General features: G+C 32.7%; 1 protein-coding gene across 2 annotated transcripts in view; it reads left to right on the forward strand.

Moving 5' to 3' along the window:
* HDAC9 (histone deacetylase 9) overlaps nt 1–20,302 on the forward strand; it is a 512,743-nt gene that overhangs the window by 446,640 nt on the left and 45,801 nt on the right. For both annotated transcript variants that reach the window (XM_008054886.2, XM_008054887.1), the window contains exon 23: nt 8,320–8,453. In XM_008054886.2, coding sequence (XP_008053077.1) covers nt 8,320–8,453 — 134 coding nt within the window. The remainder of the gene's footprint in view (nt 1–8,319; nt 8,454–20,302) is intronic.

The following is a 20,302-nucleotide window of genomic DNA, read 5'->3' on the forward strand; positions in this document are numbered from 1 at the left end:
ATATGAATTACAGCACTATGAGTCTTAAAAAGGTATTTCTGTGAAAAGCATTCTTCCCATCTGCAACAATCAGATTCTGCTTTGAAGTTCTGCTGGAGCGCCTCACAGTGCATGAGACAGCCACATGCTACCCAAACTCCCTCTCAACTTGCCTTTGACTGTATTTTTCTAAAGAACAACGTGGTAACTTAATGACCAGTGGGTTTGGGGAGGAAAATGGTTACAGTTTTTATAATTAGACTTTACTGGATGTATGTTCTTCAGTAATCCTTCTGGATATAACCATTGACAATATGCCAGCGGATGTGCAAAACTAAACTTCAAATTAAAATGGGACAAAAATTGATCCCCACTATATTGAATATGTGAAAAATCATCACAAATATTTCAGGGCCAGATGAATCTAACATGCTAATAAATGAGTAAATTGGAATTGAGGCTTTTTGACCATACAAGAAAGAGTTACAAAAATAATTGAAATAGTCGTAAGATTTTACATGTCAGTATTTCAGAAGAGGCCTTTGTTATTGCTGACTTTCACTCCATTGACTCTACTGAATGGCAGTGTGAGGATGGGGATTACCGATACCATTTTTGGTTTTTTCCTGGAGATTTTCCTCAACAGACACTAAAAAATGATAATGGAAGAAGACTCTTAATGAATGGGACACTGGCCTCAGCAAAGTGAAGGAATTTATAAGTAGAGTGAAATGCCTTGTCCAACAAATCAACATTGTGTCATCATTTCCTTATTAACCAAATGAACAATGATCCAGGTATATTTCTCTGAGAACTGGCTGCTGGCTCTAGGGTCTAATCTATTTTATTGCAGTATGGCAGGATAGCAATGGTAACTAAATTGTAGGTTGGGGAGAATTCCTTCTTCAACTAACAGCAGAATTCCCTCAGTTTTGCCCTCCACAGAGACTCACAATAATAGAAGCAGACATCTTGGTAGTATCGTTCATTTCTCTAGCTTCTATCAAAATACTAAAATTATTCACAACAGGCAATGCTAAACACACAAGATTTTAAAAGAATTAAGTTTACAAAGTTTTGACTGTACTTTTCCTCCCACTTTGCCATCATGTGCTTTACTATTTAGATTCTATCCCGTGTTCCAGTAAAAAAGAAAAGTTAACAATAGAGCAGTTTTCTTTCCATCCTTAAATAATGCATAATAACACTAAAATCATAAAAGTTACTATATAGTAGCTATTTTTATCATGCACTGGGCTGTTATATTCAATCTGATATATAAAACTGAAAACCTAAAAACATACATAAATATGTAAAAACAGAGAATTGCTTAATATATGAATACATTTAAATGATATTGTAGAAGACATAAAAAGTGTTCCCACTAAACTGACAATTGTAAATGTAGTTTAAAAATTACAATATGATTCTGTTTTATTTAGAAAATACATACAACATGCATGAAATGTACAAAGGTAAGACTGGTTATTTCTAGTTGATGAAATGATATATTACTATACATAATTATTTGATTATTCTTTATTTATTATCAAATAAAGATAATACTTGTGTATAATATTTAGCACCATATATATCATATACTGTTATACTATTTTATTTATTATTTTTATTATTTTCTGTCATTTTCCAAATTTTCTACAACATACATGTGTTCGTTTTGGGGTTTTTAAAGGGTTTTTTTTTTAATCAAATTGAAATAAAGCTAGTTAGGGTTGTTTCCTTTCACTAGCAGTATTCTCTGGAAACGATTTGGAAACAGACAGAAGCATTTGAGACATGCCACTTTGAAGGATGAAACTTTTTGTAGCCTATGACTTGGTTATTAAATACATATCTAAGGTTTACTTTTTGAGCCTCCTTAGAGCAACTTTTCATTTCAAGTAACTCTTCTGAACTAGTAAAAATGCTGACACAAGATGACTTCTTAAGCAGAAACAAACTCCCATAGAGTATGAGAAAATAAAATTGAAATTGATAATTTGAAACCACGTTGTATTTGTAGCTTATTTAATATTATTTCCAGAAGCACAAAAATTTGATTTTCTTCTAGTATATGAATGAAACCAAACAGAATTTAGAACTGAAAATACCCTTCCAATTCTTCAATGGTACCTTAGTCTTGGTAGTCACCAGTCTAGCTGTGTTGGGTTTAAGAAGCAATGATTTGTTACACTGCAGCTTTCTACTCTTGCTTATAATTTAATACTGATAGACACTTTTATAAAGCAACCAGGCTACGTGTAGGCTTCTTTAGCAATAGTATTGGTAATGTATTAGTGGTAGCATTTTGTTAATGCTTCATTCTAGATTTCCTTTAAAAAGCTTAAGTCAACAAATCTTTTTTAAAAAAAATATCTTTTACAGAATTCTGTTGAAGTCAGTGCAGATAGTAGGGATGATTGCCAAAGGTGATTTTTAGTCGATGTGTACCAACGTTAGTCACTAACCTGATCCTGCCCTTGTGGCTGCCCCAGGTATTCAGGTGCCACCTTCAGCTCTACACTCCTCCTTTCAAAATTCTGAAACTGAAGTCCTATATGGATGTTGAGAATTCAGCTCCATGTCTATGTCCAGTGATTGCTTGAGCCCACAATGCACCATGATATAGGGACATGTTTCCACTTTAATCACCCAACTTACCAGCCTCACACTCAGAATACTCCAATACTCTTGAGGAAGGTCTCTGCAATAATTTTTCAACTCTAAGTTTATGTTATGTTTACTATAGACTGAACTTTTGTTTTGTGAAGGTAGAAGTAAATACCATTGCATGAAACTTGCAATCATGCCTATTAAAAACATGTTTTATGACCTCTATTCAAACACACAGACACAAATATACATGCCTCTGAAACTTTGATCTTTTATGTCCTGAAAAAGAATACATTGACCTTGGTTGGCACACGTGACAGGATTTTCTAATGCTTCTAATAATATGCACAACAGCAATGAGCATGGCAGACCTCAGGATAATAGAATATATACATATATATACGTGTGTGTGTGTGTGTGTGTGTGTGTGTGTGTGTGTGTGTGTGTGTGTATGTGTGTGTGAATTGCTTGTTGTGATTGGAAGAAGGAGCATGGACCTTGAAGAAATTTCAGTTCTATACTTCACTTGAATGTTTTGTGCATATATAACTTAGAATTCAGCTGCCTCGATCTCTGACTCCAGAGATCACATGGGTAACATGTGAATGGAAATAAACCCTATAGGTAAAAGAAAGAGGAATTTGGATAGAGATCAAAGATTAGCTTCATTCCACTCCTTCCTTCCACTTTTTACATCCCATGTAAATTTGGCATTTTATGAACTTTTTTCATTCCCAGAGGAAAAAGTGAACTTAAATCAGATTTGAGGCTTTCTCTCTTTCACTCTTTTTTTTAATCCACATGATCTTATATGCTCAGTAGTGACTATAGATAGTTGAATACTCAGTTGCTAGAAATCACTAGTATGAAAGACATAGTTTACTAGCTTGATTTATTATATCTTTAAAACTTATCACTGTAGACTTGGTTTAGTTTACAGAAAAAGCTGTCTAGAATATTTAACAATATGATTAATAGAAATGTATACTTAGTTTTTGAAAAATTTTCTAGAGTGGTACTAATTACTGTGTGCTATTAATCTTGACTTAGTGAAAGAACATTTCTTAACACTAGGGATAAAACCTTTCATTATGGATTTTCTGAATGTTTATTATTCTTTTTTTAGGTAATAAAGTGGAGTTTTGTATACAGCCTCATTCTTATGTGGCCTATGTAAAAGATTTTTATTGGCATCATCATGAGGTTTATAAGAATTGAGAAATACTGATATGCTTGAAATCAGTTTTACCTAATCTTACCTAATTTTTAAATTTTTTTGGTCAAGTATTTAAAAATGGGATAATTGTAAAAAGACTATGTTGACTTCCATTCAAATAGTAGCTTAAGTTAGTTAAATCAGCATTAAAAGTCTTCAAGATAGTGAGGAAATTAACTCATCTCATTCAAGGATAACCTCAAGTGCTAGACCAGAACTGAAAATCTCAGCAATTGTTTATTGGGTGGGTAGCTTAATGCATTCCAATGATTAAGATGATATTATGTTATTGTTCCAAAATGTAAGCAACTTAATTTAGTTTGGGGTTCTTATTATTTGATAATTATTATTATTTAATAATGATATTTATTGATAATAATGGTCATTATTTGATAATGGTTCTACCAAATGCATTCTAAGAATGTATTTTCTTTTCTAACAAAAGTCTATGATACTTAAGATAGGAACCAAAAGTCACACTTTTGAAAGTAGCCCAGTTAGACTTGAAAAGCATGAGCTTCCCTATTCAAGTTTATACTTTCAAGCTTTCATGGTTTGATACATAACATATATATTAAACATTAGAAGTGTTATAAAATGAGAGAAGATGAAATCACATATTTTCTAATTTAGAAAGGATAATGCAATAAATTAAATTTTTGTATTAATGCAAATATTACAAATGAGTGATAAAACTTAGATTTAAAAAATAATTGGATGCCAGGGGTTGAGGGGCAGAGAAGATAGGTGGAGCACAGGGGATTTTAGGGCAGTAAATTATTCTGTATGACACTATAATGATGAATACATGACGTTATGCATTTGTCAAAACCCACAGAATGTACAATACCAAATATGGACCCCAACCGGAGAGTTTTTTTTTTCAAATAATGTGTCAGTATTGGTTTATCCATTATAACAAATGTTCCATACTAATATGAATACCAGGAAAAGAAAGGGGACGTGTAGAGAAACTCTGAGTTTCCTGCTCAATTTTTTGTAAAACAAAACTGTTCTAAAAAAGAAAATCTATTAATTATAAAAAGTTTAGTTGATTTAAAAAGTAAATGTTTGTTTCCTGGAATTTCACGAAGTATATAAATAAAGTATCATATTGAAGCAGATTTTTATTTAGTTTCAATTACCCTACTTTTTTTTTTTTTTTTTTTTTGGTAAATGTTCCTGAACTTGAATAGAGTGAATGCAATGTTAAATTTTTTAAAGTGTTGAATAAGAAACATGCAAATTATGAAAATATCTCACCATGCTGAATTAAATGTTAAAGAGTTCCTTTTGAATTTATGGATGACTTCCAAAAAGATAGAAAAAGGAGAAGGAATATTGAAGCCATTGACTACTCTGGACACATCTATTTCAATATCTCTGATCGCACAGAGCTTTAAAATTAATAGTCTACTAATACTGAAAAAGAGAGTCAAAACTGTGGTTGTGATTCTATGAAAGGAAGGAAATTAGGAAGGATACCAGAATAAAGAAATAATGATACAGAGCCACCTCTAAGAGAAAAAAAAGAATGAAAGAAAATAAAATACTGCTGAATAAATAATAAAACTCTCTTAGCTATTACTATCAAGAGAAAGAATGTCAAAAAAAAGAAAGAGGAAGGAAGGAAGGAGGGAGGGAAGAAAAGAGGGAGGAAGAAGAAAAGAAGAAAGAAAGAAAAAAGAAAGAGTAAAAAGGATGGAAGGGAGGGAAAAGAAAGGAAGAAAGAGAGAGGGAAGGAGACAGGGAGGGAGGGAGAGAGGGAGAGAAAAGGAAAGGACAAGCAAACTGAATTTCTTTATGAGAACCTGCAATCATGTTTTGGGGTTCATATTTATAACAAATAAGTGCCAAAACACACACACACACACACACACACACACACACACAATCAGTCCTTCAATCTAAGAATTTAAAATTGATCCTAGATGGTTGTGCTCCAGATATCTAGCAGAAGCAAACAAAATCAGGCTTGAACCAGGCTTCAAAAATAGATATTACATTCAACCCAGGTGTCTTAGTTCAGGCTGCTGTAACAAAGTTTTATAGACTGAGATGACTTATAAACAACATAAATTTATTTTGCACAAGTTCTGGAGGCTGTAAATCCCAGATTAAAGTGCCAGCATAGTCAGAATTTGGTGAGGACCTTCTTCCAGATTGCCGACTGCCAACTTTCTGTATTCTCAGATGACAAAAAGAGAACTAGACTCCCTAGGGTTGCTTTTTTAAGGGCACTAATCCCATTCTTGAGGACTCTAACTAATTATTCAAAGACTTATTTCCTAATACCTTCACACTGGGGGATAGAATTTTAACACATAAGCGGGGAAGTTCACAAACATTCAGTTCATTGCACCAAGCTTCAAAGATTTTTCACATATAAAGTGCCAATGAATATAAGTTCAAAATACCAAATAAGTAAGTGCATATTTTAAAAAGTAGAGGAAAATTAAGGCACCACAAGGATTAATTGGTACAAACTTTAAAGCACAAACTAGATCAAACTATTTCAGAAACAGAATATAAAATACTTATGTTGAAAAAAATAAAAGGGAGAAATAAAAATGTAAGCAAAGAATTAAGAAAGTATAATAATGACTAAGAAGTCATGAAATACAACCAAATACAAATTCTACAATTATACAGTGCTATCGCTGGAATGAAAATATCACTTAATATATGAAACAGTAGATTAAAGACATCTGAAGAGTTCTGAATCAGAAATACACAGAATTCAGGACAGAGAGAGATATGGAAAATACGAAAGATAAGAACGATTGAGGAAACACTGATAGACAATAGCCATATACATCTAGTTGGAGTTCCAAAATAAGACAATAGAGAAAACAAACATTTTATTTAAATGAATTCAAGCACTTATATAAAAGAAGCAAATTCCTTGAATGTAACTCATGAAGATACAGAAAGTAGGAAAGCAGGTCTAGTCCTATACTTCTAAAAAATTTAATCAATTGTTAAATTTTTTCTTCAAAGAAAATACAAGACCAACACTGGTTTTACAGGAGATTTCTATCCAACATTCTGGGGTCCAATAATGAAAAAAGGAAGTCCCAACATCAAAATTCACAATGGTCAATACAAGAATGGAAAATACAGATTAATCCCATACATGAACATATGTGACAAAAAGCCTACACGAAGCATTAGCAAAACATTTTTCAAAAGATAATATATCACCTCCAAGCTTATTTTACTCCATAGTTGCAATGATGACTTAATATTAGAAATATTAAATAATGTAATTCACAACACTGTCAAATATAGGGAGAAACCCATCTGTGTGAAGAAATAATTAGATTACTACATCATCTATAATTTTAAAAATCCGTAATTCAAACTAGAAATAGAAAGCTCCCTCTTTATACTGAATGAAATCACAATAAGGTGCCATCATTCAGCCACTCACTTGGAAAATCATACCAAATGTTGGTGAGGATGCCACAAAACTGGAATTCTTATATAGACTGCTTCTGAGAGTGGAGGGTTGGTAATAGCTCATTGGAAATAATCTGGCATGATTTAGCAGATTTTAAGACTCAACCATTCCATTCCACTCAAGCATATGTGCACCAGAAGACCTACAAAAGAATTTCTGTGGCAACATTGTTTGTAATAACAACAAATGGGAATTTTTTAATAACCCCCAAACCAAATATCTGTCTATAGGAGAATGGGTAAATAATTCTATAGATGCAAAAATGACCTACTAAACAGGAAGAACTATAGCTACAGGCATACTAACAAAATGTATGAAAAAGCCAGTTGAAAAAATATAAAGCCATTTTATAAAGTTCAGAAACAAGCAAATTAAACACAGGAAAACAATGGAACTATAAGCATAAACCCAGGTTCCTGATGTCCTACAAGGAAGAGGATGGATATCAGATAGGTAAGAGGAGTTAAAAAGTGTTGGTAGCATTATTTTCTATACATTGGAAGGTGACTGAGCAGGTATTTGTCATGTCATTATATTTTATAATATATATAGATGTTATTTATATTTTTGCACTTCAAATATTTTATAATAAAAGAATGACTACAAAATTAATGTGATGGTACAGTGACTTGAGGCACACATAGCAATCTTTTTATAATAAAGGCAGATGATGGAGATAGGAAGCATATGGCAAGCAAATGGGGCAGTTTGGCAACCTTATTACCACTGGCTGACTAATATTCAAGTTTTTCATCCAGATACATGTAGAATGTATTATGAAAGACAGCAGAGTGCACTGGTGATGAACCAGATTCATTGGTGTAAGTCTTCATTGTGATACCTCTTGACTGTGGGATCTTGGGCTTTCATCTATAAAATGGAGATGATAATAAGATCTAACCTAAAGTTACTGTGAATATTAAATGAGTTAGACACCGAAAGTGCTGAGAAAGAACTTACACAGTATAAATGCTCAATCGATGTTAGATTCTAGTCATCATTTTTCCTTGACTTAATACTTTGAAATGTTCTGTTTGTATTATGGTAGGCTTTGGTCATTTGACGAAGCAATTGATGACATTGGCTGATGGACGTGTGGTGTTGGCTCTAGAAGGAGGACATGATCTCACAGCCATATGTGATGCATCAGAAGCCTGTGTAAATGCCCTTCTAGGAAATGAGGTAAAAAAGCAAAAGCACAAAAGAGCAGGGGTAAAGAACCCAGGGATATATGTATGCATATTTTTGACATCTTTTAAAAAATAAATACAGTCTACTTAGAAAACTCAAAGTTGTTCTTACCATTAAGAAAGAAGGCAAGTCTTAAATAAGAGAAGTTCTCATGTTTTCATGTTGTGTTACAATTTTTTCCCCAGGTGTAGAATCCACATAGCAATCCATTCAATCAGGTTAGTCACAAAGTTCAAAAATCAGTAGATAACCCTTGGGAAGAAGAATGTTTTGTCTACTGACTCAACCAGTAGTGTGGAAACATTGACTAAAAAAAATAAAGCAAAAGCAACAAAATTTCTCTTCAGATTTCCTGTAAGAAATGCTATTTCAGGGAAAACAAAACTTTAAAAAAATTGATAAAAACATTCTTGCCACCATTTAAGAATTCTCTATGCTAAGAGAAAATTATCTATGCTAAGATGCTATTTCCATCTTATAGACTGATAATGAGTCTTAAAAATGTTGAGAAATTCAGCTGAAGTCATGCAGCCAGAATGCATTAGATCCAAGAGTTGAAATTGAATCTAAATGGCCAAGGGTCATTCCTTTTTCATTCACATCACATAACTAAACTGCAACATATTTTCTAACCACTCTGCAGACTTCAGATCCAATTGCTGTGAGGTTCACTCATGGCAAATTTTTGGACCAATTATTTGCAATTCAACAAGTATTTCAAAATTTGTATATATTCATTAAGGTTATCAATTCATTTATTTTTCATAGTGAATCTATGGTAATGTTATGACTAATATATAATTTGCCTTTCTTTTGTGAATCTGAAACATAATTTTGCTTATGAAATAAATATATATAAAATCTTTTTAAAATCTAGCATTCATAGCTTTAACAATAATGCATGCCTTTGCTTGTAATATTTATGAAAAAGATACTTCTGCACATTAAACACTTAACTTTTATTGTTATCATTATCTTACAAGTCTATAGTGTTTCAACATGATTATTTTTTCATATTTATTAAAGTAAATATGTACATTTTTAATTTGAAGGAAAATATAAGAGAGAAAACTTAAGTACTGCTAAAGTAGTTTACTTGGTTGTGTAATTTTAGACAGTACAATAAGCCAAAGGGTGCAATTATTTAATGATTATATCAACAAAGTACTGCCATTTCAGATCACACACAATTCAAGTTATCTAAGATTTTCTAAATGCTAGAATTTTTCTGAGACTCTTGTAAACCAGTAATGTCAAACAGAATGTTGTGGGAGTTATGGATAATAAAGGAGTGCAGAAAATAAAAGCGATTTCTATTTTATCAGTTTATGTTAGACTGTTTTTTTTGCACACCAGATAACTTTTTTTTTTTTTGCATAGTCACTTATATCCTGAAATCACTTACTTGATTTTAAATATAGAAACATTTTAGAGAAGCAGACAGGTTTTAATATTTGCATTATAAAGGCTTACACCAGATGTGCAAAAAATCAGAGTATGTTGTGAATTGTGGTTCTATGGATCATTGACCTGCCCAGAAAGAAATGTTACCCGACTGCAAAAGCCAACTACTTTCCCAATTATGTGGAAGGAAATTACAGATTTCACTGACTTGCTTTGACACACCGATTCAAATGTGATTCGGTCTCTGTGTTCCTCTCATCTCTGCTTTTGACCAAATTCTCTTCTTCCAAGAATGCCTTTCCAGTGAGGATGGAGTGATGTCTCCTATGATCTCTTTCTTTAAGAAATGACTATGTTTCAGAATAGATTCTGTTCTGTGGAGTTGCATGTTTTTCTTAATTCATCTGAGTTTACTAAAAAAGCAAAATGAATGTGTTTTACACCTTCCTTCTCCTGAATGCCCTTTTGACTCGGAAGTCTATGGGCATCTTAGTACATGTGCTTTTCCTAGAGATCAAATACAATGTTTTTACAGAACAATTAGTGACATGAGGAGGATGTCACCTGATTTAAAGTTTGACACCTGTGCCTTTTCTGTACATTTTTTAGAAAGAACAGGCCTGAGATAGAAGAAGGAATAAAAGTATTATTGGCCAATCTTAAACCTGCTCACATGGGCATACAGATTGCTAAAAATTCCAGTAAGTGATAGCCAAAATTATTATTTTTGGCTATATTAACTATTTAATTGACTATTCTGGTTGTCTTATAGTAAATTTGATTTAGTTATTATAATGCCCTAAATACATCTTGTCCTTGTTGGTTTCTTCAATTGCATTAGCACAGCCCAAAATTTGTTCATTGTAAACCAAAAGAAGGGAGGTTTAAATATCTTCTGTATTTTTCTTTTCCATTGAGGTTTCTTGTTGACATAAATAAGAATATAGATTTCCCACAAGATACTTTAAGGATAACAAATGAATTTGGTATATCGAACTTTTGAAAGGTAAATTTTCTTGTGTCAGGTTTATCAGTATCAGGAGCAAAGTTAGGAGAAAGAAAGTTTTTTTAAGTGAAAAATGGAAGACAAATACAAGTGTGTTGTACATTATAATTCATTTGGAAAAAGGAAATGAAAATATAATACTTGAAACAACTCAAGCAACAGAGAGTTCTCACTTTCATTGACAATATAATTTATAATCTAAGGACTGGTTTTCTGTATTTCTTTCCAGGTCAGAAGTCACCATGACTACATTGACGTTTTAAATTTCATGCCTTTAGAAAAATAATATATAAGGCATATTGCATGTACTTCACCCTTTTAAAAAGTGCGTATATGCAGTTTTTACAGTAGTTTTAAGTGGAACACTCTAGGTAAGAAAAAAAAAAGGACATCTTTCAGATACTAATTATTGCAATTTGAAATCCCAATTTCCCTCCAAACCCCCTTTTGAAATGATTAATGGAGCAATTATAACTTATTATCTAGATTTCACTTTTACAAATAACAAAATGTAGTAAAGCTTGAACTTAAAACATTGGCAGAATCCACTTTTGTTTCTCAGCACTGAACATGCAATTGAACTCAAATTAGAAAGGTCAAGAAGGGCCTTTTGGAGGGACTCTGCTCTTTGTCAGATGTATTTATTCATGTGCAGAGGATTAGAATTCATAAACATTTTGCCAGTTTTTTGAATGCTATTTCTTTTCCCTTGTTGTTCTTGGCCAGGCCATGTCAATACAGCAAAATTCTGCTTCTTATGGCTTATTATCAGCACAATAATATGTATTACATAACCCAAAGGAATCGTAAAATCAGCAGGAACCATTGGCTCTGCATCTGTGTAGACACATAGATGGGTACCAAAAAACTTGGTCTTTTCAAATGTAAGTTATCTGAGTGTTGCACCTTTCAAAGCAGACATTTTCTTTCTTTTTAAATATCTTTATCATAAAAATGATCTACTTAGCAAAACATCTCTTAACTATTCTTTTAAGAAATATGTACAAGGTCAGTCAAAATAATATACTGTTGGAGTAAAACTAATTTAAGCATGGTACAGGAAATTCCTAAAGGGAACTGATTTTGAAGACATACCAGAAGTTCATTTTTTTTTTCTTTTTCTTGGCAAAGTTTAGAAATTAGATTTATCAGTCCAATCAGTATATGATAACTATTTTTGAACTTCTTCAGTGAAGCACTTAGAAACACCAGCTTGGGGTTTGCAAGAAATTGCAGAGAGTATCTAAATGAGAAGAATTATTAGGTTGTTTGGTAAGGCATTAGGGAAACTAATGTGAATAGCTACATAGCTTTTAAAACTAGTAATGGAAACATTTGTAAGATTTCCAGAGAATCTGATTTTGGTAATCTATATTTGAACTGGTTGGCAAACAGTGTCACAGTTGCTCTAAGGCCAAATTTGCCTACTGTTATGCAAAGCCAATTAGTAACACCCTGGGTTACTTCCTCTGAAAGAAATTTTCCTAAGAGGTGAGAGAAGCTTTAAGCAGTTGCCATTCCTGTGGAATCTAAAACAAAAACATTGAAAATCTTGAAGTAAGTAAGAGAATGGAGAGTTCATGTATTAGTAGTAGCCTTGGGTAGTGAGTTGAGAACATGGCTATTAAAAGAACACCTGTCAAAATAGAATATACGATGATGTTAAGCTTATTAGAGAAAACAAACAAAAATAAAGCAGATTCATAGACCTGGAAGATGTTGAGATGATGCTATTGTCTCTAATGTTGAAAGTTCAGCACCTACACTTGAAATGTATAGCATGTTTTGATCCCTATGACTCTTTTTTAATGTTTGACTTCTGGATTCTTTTTTTCTTTTTCCTTTCCTTCCCTTCCTTTCTTTTTGCCTTTCCTTTCTTTTTATTTCTTTCCTTTCCTTTCTCCTTTCTTCCCCTCCTCCCCAACTCCTTTTCTTTTTAATAACTGCTATCTCCTGCTAAGTGTGCTCAGCTGCTTTCATTTGACTTGGATTTCACAAACAGTGGCTAAACTTAGTGACTGTGTTTGTTGATAATCTTTTAAAGATGATGTTTTGCTCTAAAGCTGCTGAAAAGAGTCTACTGAATTGACTCTAGTAAGTGCTGACAACCACCCCTGAGGTGAACTCTTGAGATGTTGTTGCCCAAGTTGCTCATCAGGGGTTTGTTTGCATTGGATTTTGAAGGGAGAAGTTGTTTTGCCATCTTTTTCATCCTTTAGATTATGTATGGCTGAGGTTTATTCCACTGGGGAATTGGTGTGAATCTGGGAAAGCTTACAAGAGCCTACGTAGTTGCAATTCATGAGTAGCAGAAGGAGGGACTGAACACGAGGACAATGTATGATATGTCAGAATAATGTATTTTTCATGATCTCCTTTTAGATATTGAAGCCTCCCCATACTCAGAAAGAGAATGTATGGATAAACTAAAGAGATTAATACTGTTTTAAAACATATTATTTGAAGATACTTTCCATTTTTGATATGGCCTTTGATGCTGCATTTTTCATCTCCAAGAAGGCAGAGCCAAAATGATTGTGAATTGTCTTTGTTTATCTGTTTCAGCATATACCACATGAAGTGGAAGTTATCTGAATAATTCCAAGCTCCATTATACAGATCTTCTGTATTGCTTGTCTTTAGGTTTTTTCAGAAGATGTTAAAAAGAACCTAGACTCTTCATAGGTTGTAGTTACCAATAAAAGAAAGCATTTCTTTTTCATGATGAAGCAAACATGTCATGATATTCATTTATCTGTTCATTCATTAAATAGCCTTTTACTGGATATCTATTTTGTGCCCCAAAGTTCCACTGCAATGAAAGTAAAATAATCAAAGTGCTTTGGGAATGTGACATAAGACCATTTGTTTTTAAGCATAGCAATAGAGGAATATTTTATAGAGGAAGTAATATTTAACCTTGGTCTTGAATAATAAATAAGACCATGTCAAGTTAGTATCTAAGGAAGAGATTTATTATGTGGTAAAAAGCATAGATAAAGACATTAGGACTTTTTGGAATTGTAGATGGCTCTGTCTGGGTTTGTTTGTTTTGTTTTTGGTAGAGAAGAGGCTATGTTAAGTGGAATAAAAGTATATAATGAGACTGGATCAGTGGATTGGAACAGCATAAAAAATTAGACTTTCTGTGAAAAATATGGAAGCTTTGAATAATGAGTTCCATCCTTTGGAGTAAAACTACAACAATAAAACAGTGTATGATTTTTGAAGATGGCAAAAGTTTATAGAAGAAAACAAGAGTTTATTAAGAAATTAATCATTAGAAACAGTCTCAGATTACAAATAGACAAAATTATACTCTATCAGTGATATGCTTAAACTGGCTGTAAATGACTTGTGAAAGACAATTGTGTATATCTTTACTCAATCTGAGTTCAATGACATCACATTAGTAGTTAGAAACAGACCACGGTGGGAATATTTACACCACAGAAATCAGCAAATGCTGTAAGCTAGAGCTACTTGTACAGTTAGCTGTTAAACACTTATCAGCACAACAATGCTACATGATATGAAGCAGGTCTTTTTTGCAGAAAAATCAACATTTGGAAAAGAGTGCTGTATAGGTAAAATGTTTGAAAAACATAATGTTAGCAGATTAAAGGAAGAAGAAATAAAATGAGAGGAAGAATACTGGGGACAAAAAAATGAAACAGGGTTTACTAAATATAAGCATCAAACAAATTTATTTGCAGAAACAGGGACGTATACAACAAAACTTTTGGCATATAATGGTAACTAAGCCTTCTTTATAATAATTGATATTCAAACTATGGACATTATGTTAGAAAACTACCCATAAATCACCAAACAAATGTCCCTTTAATGCAATCAAAACTTCAGTTGGACATACTCTCTTCAATATGTACAGTATTTTCCTAACTCTACTGTGTGGTTCAAAATGTTTTCTTGTTATATTATATATCTCCTTTCTTACCACAATGATTAAACAAGAATATTGATGTTCTGAATTATCCAACACATTGCATTCATTATCCTCTTTCCAATAGACCACTATTCCTTCCTGTGTTCTTTTTAAGACTTATTTTTAATTTCTTAGCTGGTGATTGCCATAGATGTTTAAATATGTCATGCGCAAATATTCCATAATTAAGTGTCATGGAAGTTATTGGCTATTATCTGGGTTAGATAGGAAATAGAAACATTTCCTCATTTTTTCATAGTCTTCCGTTTTTCATTCATTGACTGATACATTATGTAACCTACATTTCTTCAAGCAATGGTAGTTTTAAATAAAACTCAGTTAATGGAACAATAACCACAGTAATAATCTCGATGTCTAGCCCACTGGTTCCCTCTTATCTGACTCAAGGAATTCCTTCAGTATCTCATGTGAACTGAATGACCATGACTGTTCTCTTTGCTGCTTGGTCTTCTTGTTACTCTCATAAAAGTTGTTAGGATTATATCACTCCTGATGAGCAGAGATATTTCTTTATTGCTGTGTTGATGTCACCCTAAATCATCCATATGTATCTAGGATGCAGGCAGATCTAATCTAAATAATTTCAATAGTCTGTCAGTGTAATAACTTGATTGTCAATAGAATCCACTCTAATTTTGATTTTTTTCCCCCAATATGTTTGGTCAAGGATTTTAATGACTTCAAACGAATAAAAGAGGTTACTTTGAAAATGACTCATGAATCACAATATGGATAAAATTATGACCGGGTTTACATATGCAATCAAATTAAACATATAGGACTAATTACACCATCTCTAAGGCAATTATTTAAATGAGAGTTGAGTTTTAACCCCCAATTCCCCCTCACTAGGGAATAGATCATCAGCTTTGAGTGGTCAGGTATATATCACAATCTGCTCTCCTTGTCTTCTTGGACTTGATCATCATATTCTTTCAAAATTCCACATCTTTTATCCTGACAACTAAACTCTTTCAGCATTTTTTCTGGGTTGCTTTGCATGTTGCAGGGGAACTTTTCCTTTGTAAGTAAATTTTTGGTCTTGCATTTAAGAATATGACTTTTGCCCTCATGCAAAACATATAATCTTACTTTGTTTCTTAGAGACATCATCATTCAGTGAAAATAACATGAACTCAAGAGCCAGATTTTGTTTCTCAATTCTCCTTTATCAGAGAGTGTATTTAATTTGGGGGGGGAGGATTTTTAATTTTTATTGAGCTGTTTTTAATTGTAAAAGATGATATTCATGCAGAAAATGTGCAAAAACTTAATGTGAAACTCAATAAAATATCACAAAAAGATTGCATATGTAACCATCAACCAAGTCAAGAGATAGAATGATATCAGCACCTCAAAAGACTTTACATTCCCTTTCCAATAAATAACCCCTTTCTCTTTTCTGAAAGTAACCAATTTTCTGATTTCTAATAATGTATTTAAATTTGCCTGTTTTGAACTTTGTATATATAGTAATACAATATAAAACTTCTTTGTGTCTAGCTCATTTTGTTCAACATTATGTGAGATTTAGCCATGTTGCATAGTCTATTTATTTTCATTATTATATATTTCACTCCCTAAAAAATGATTTTTAGGAAAAATTTGCAGTTTATTTATATATTCTACTTTAGATAGACAAATTGAATTTTTCCAGTTTGGGGGCTATTAAGAACAATGCTGTCATGAACATTTAATATATTTATTGATTCATTTGTACCCATATTTTTATAGAATATATTTCTACAAGTGGTATTGCTTAATGCTGAAATATGCATGTGTTTAATCTTTGTAGCTAACACAAAGTCTTTTCCATAATGGTTGTTAAAATGTATACTCCTACCAGCAGCATTTGGGTTTTCCAAAGTTCTATATCCCTCCAACACTTGTAGTCTTTTAGAAATTTAGCCATTCTCTTGGATGTGCAGGAGTATATCATTATGGTTTTGATTTTCCCAAATCCTAATGAGGTAAAACTGTTCAGCCATTTATCGATCATTTCTTTATACTATTGCTGAAGTACCTATTCAAGTCTCTAGTTCACCTTCAGATTATCTTTTTTCTCACTGATCTGAGCAGTTCTGTATAGATTCTAGTGTTGGTTTCATGCACTGAAATACCTTGTATTTTCAATTTTTAATGGTGCCTTTGATAAGTAAAAATAACTTTTTAATATAGTGCAATTTATCAATCTTTTTATTTATTTATTTATTTATTTTATTCTGTTTAAGCATTCTTTCTGAATTCTCAAGGTTATGAAAATATTCTCTGTATTCTTCTCTGAAACCTTTGGGATTTTTTGCCCCTTATTTTTTATTTTAAAAATGTGGGGTACAATTCAGTTGGGTACATAAGTGGTCTCTGTACAGGTAATGTTTGCATACCCTTATTGATATTATGTAGTCCTCCCTCTCTCCCCTGGCAGTGTCCCACTACTGCCAATTCCTCCAAAAAAAGCAAAAAAAACCCCAAAACCAAAAAAACACCAAAAAACAACAAACAAAAAACAAGCAAACAAAGAAACATTTCCCTGCACACCAGAACAAGACAAGACTGCCCACTCTCACCACTCCTGTTCAACACAGTGTTAAAGTCCTAACTAGAACAACCAGACAAGAAAAGGAAATCAAAATATCCAAATAGTAAAACAAAAAGTTAAGTTTTCTTTCTCTCTTTGTGGATGACATGAAAACCCAAGAGAATCTGTCAAAAAAAAAAAATTCCTTGTGCTGATAAAGGACTTTGGCAAAGTCTTAGGGTATAAAGCAAATGTGCAAAAGACAGTCTCATTCCTATACACCAATAATAAACAGACAGAGACTCAAACAAAAAAAAACAATACCATTCACAATAGCCACAAAAAAAAAAGAGAGAAAATGACATCTTCCTAACCAGAGAAGCGAAAGACCTTTACAACAAAAACTACAAAACACTGCTCAAAACAGTCAAAGATGACACAAACAAATGAGAAAAAAATACCATGCTCATGGACTAGAAGAATCAGCATTGTTAAGATGTCCATCCTACCCAAGGCAATCTACAGATTTAACATAATACCCATTACATTACCAGTCACATTCTTCTCAGACCTGGAAACGATAATACAGAAATTCATATGGAAACATAAGTGACCATGAATAGCCAAACAATCCTCAGTAAAAAACAAAAACAAAAACAAAAAACAAAGTGGGTGGTATCACACTCCCAGACTTTAAATTTTATTATAAAGCTACAGTAATCAAAACGGACTGGTATTGGTACAAGAATAGGCATATAGACCAAGGGAACAGGATAGAGATTCCAGAAGCAAAAACCTCAGTTTCTCAACCAACTCACCTTCAACCATACCTCCACCACCAACCACTGGGGAGAGGAGAACCTATTCAGTAAATAGAGATAAAAACAAGACCCCTACCTATCACCCATACACAAAAATCAACTCTAAATAGATCAAAGACCTAAACATAAAACTTCAAACTGTAAGAACCTTAGAAAATGCAGGAGACATCCTTATGGAAATTGGAACTAGCAACCAATTCCTGATCAAAACCCCAAATGCCCATGCAGTAAGAGATAAGATAGACAAGTGGGACCTGACAAAGGCTTAATATCTAGGATCTACAAGGAATTCAAACATGCCAATAAGAAAAAAATAAACAGCTCCATTACAAAGTGGGCAAAAGATATAAATAGACAATTCTCAAAGGAAGACATACAAGCAGCCAGTAGATACATGAAAAAATGCTCAGCCTCACTAGTCATCAAAGAAATGCAAATTAAAACCACACTCTGATACTACCTAACTCCAGACAGGATGGACATCATCAACAACTCAAAAAACAACAGATGCTGGAGAGGATGCAGGGAAAAAGGAACATTTCTACACTGTTGGTGGGAGTGTAAACTAGTACAAACTCTGTGGAAAACAGTTTGGCGATTCCTAAGAGGTCTAAAAATCGACCTTACATACGATCCCGCAATCCCACTCTGGGAATATACCCAAAAGAACTCAAATCACTCTGTGAAAAAGATAACTACACACACGTTTATTGCAACATTATTCACAATAGCAAAAAACATGGAACTATCGGTGCTGCCCATCGAAAGAGGACTGGGTAAAAAAATGTGCTATATATACATGATGGAATACTACACAACCATAAAGAAGATTATGAACTTCGCAGCAACTTGGATCAACTTAGAATCTATAATACTCATGATCTACCACAGAAACAAAGAACTGAGTACCACATGCTCTCACTCATAAGTGGACCTCGAACAATTACCATAATGCTATAAGAAAGAGATTAGCAGTAGTAGGAAACTGTCAGGGAAGTAGGGGGTGGGGACAGAATTGGCAGTATTGGGTACCTGCATAATGATCATTTGTATATCTAGCCCTGATTTGTACCCTACATTTTTAAAATTAAAAATAAAAAAATAGAATTTACCGTAAATTTAGCCAGGGTAATGCTCAATTAAAATTCAATGAAAGTTTAAAAATCAATTAATAGGTTAAGTGAAAATAAGTTGTAAATCTGTATAACAACCATAATTATAGAAAATAAAAGTTTAAGTATACACTGGTTTTATGTAGCTAATTAACATTAGGGGAAACAGTGAAGAGTATATGAGAATTCTGTACTGTCTTTGCAACTCTCTGCAAATTTAAAATTATTTCAAAAAATTTTAAATGTCTATGTTTAAAAGCATCAAACAAATCAAATACCTAGAATAAATCTATTTTAAAGTATGCCCCTATTCATAAAATTGCAAAATATTTTTAGAAAAGTTAGCAAACATCCAAATAAATTAAAGAATACACCATGTATGTGGATTAAATGTCTAGATATTGTGAAGATCTCAGGTCTCCCCACATTTGATTAAAGATTACTTTGAATGCCTTTTAAAATCTCATTCTACCTTCAAGCTATTGCTTTTTCTTTCAGTTCAATGAGAGTCTCTTTTTTTCTCTTTTAATTAATAACATTGCCATTCTGCTCTGCTTGATGTCGTTCTGTGTTTTTACTTCATTTCTCAGCATTTCTTATATATGAAAATACCTATCTACATGTCAGGAAACTCCTGCTAAGGCACTGGAGGATATAATTTTACACAAGTTATGCAAGGGCAATGCACCTTAGAAAACAAAATGAATTACTGTTGTTCTTATTCTTCATCTGAAAACCATGCCCAGATTACAGCAGGCAACCAAGAGGAAGAACCCATTCTACTTAGGTTTGTTACCTTTGAAAAACAAAATAAAGGTCACCTCTTTATATTTTATTTCAATTAATCCTTCATTCATTCAATTTTTTTTATCATTACTATATACAGGTTCTATCTTTGCCTTTTAATGACTCACAACATAGTAAAGATTGGCAGACATGGCGGACTACATTACAAAGTGTTCAGTAAGCAAGAAAGTTTGTGGGGGAAAGGGGGTAGAAGCAATTTACTCTA

Source organism: Carlito syrichta, unplaced genomic scaffold, assembly GCF_000164805.1.
Source record: "Carlito syrichta isolate Samal-C Ts95f unplaced genomic scaffold, Tarsius_syrichta-2.0.1 Scaffold301572, whole genome shotgun sequence".
NCBI lineage: Eukaryota > Metazoa > Chordata > Mammalia > Primates > Tarsiidae > Carlito > Carlito syrichta.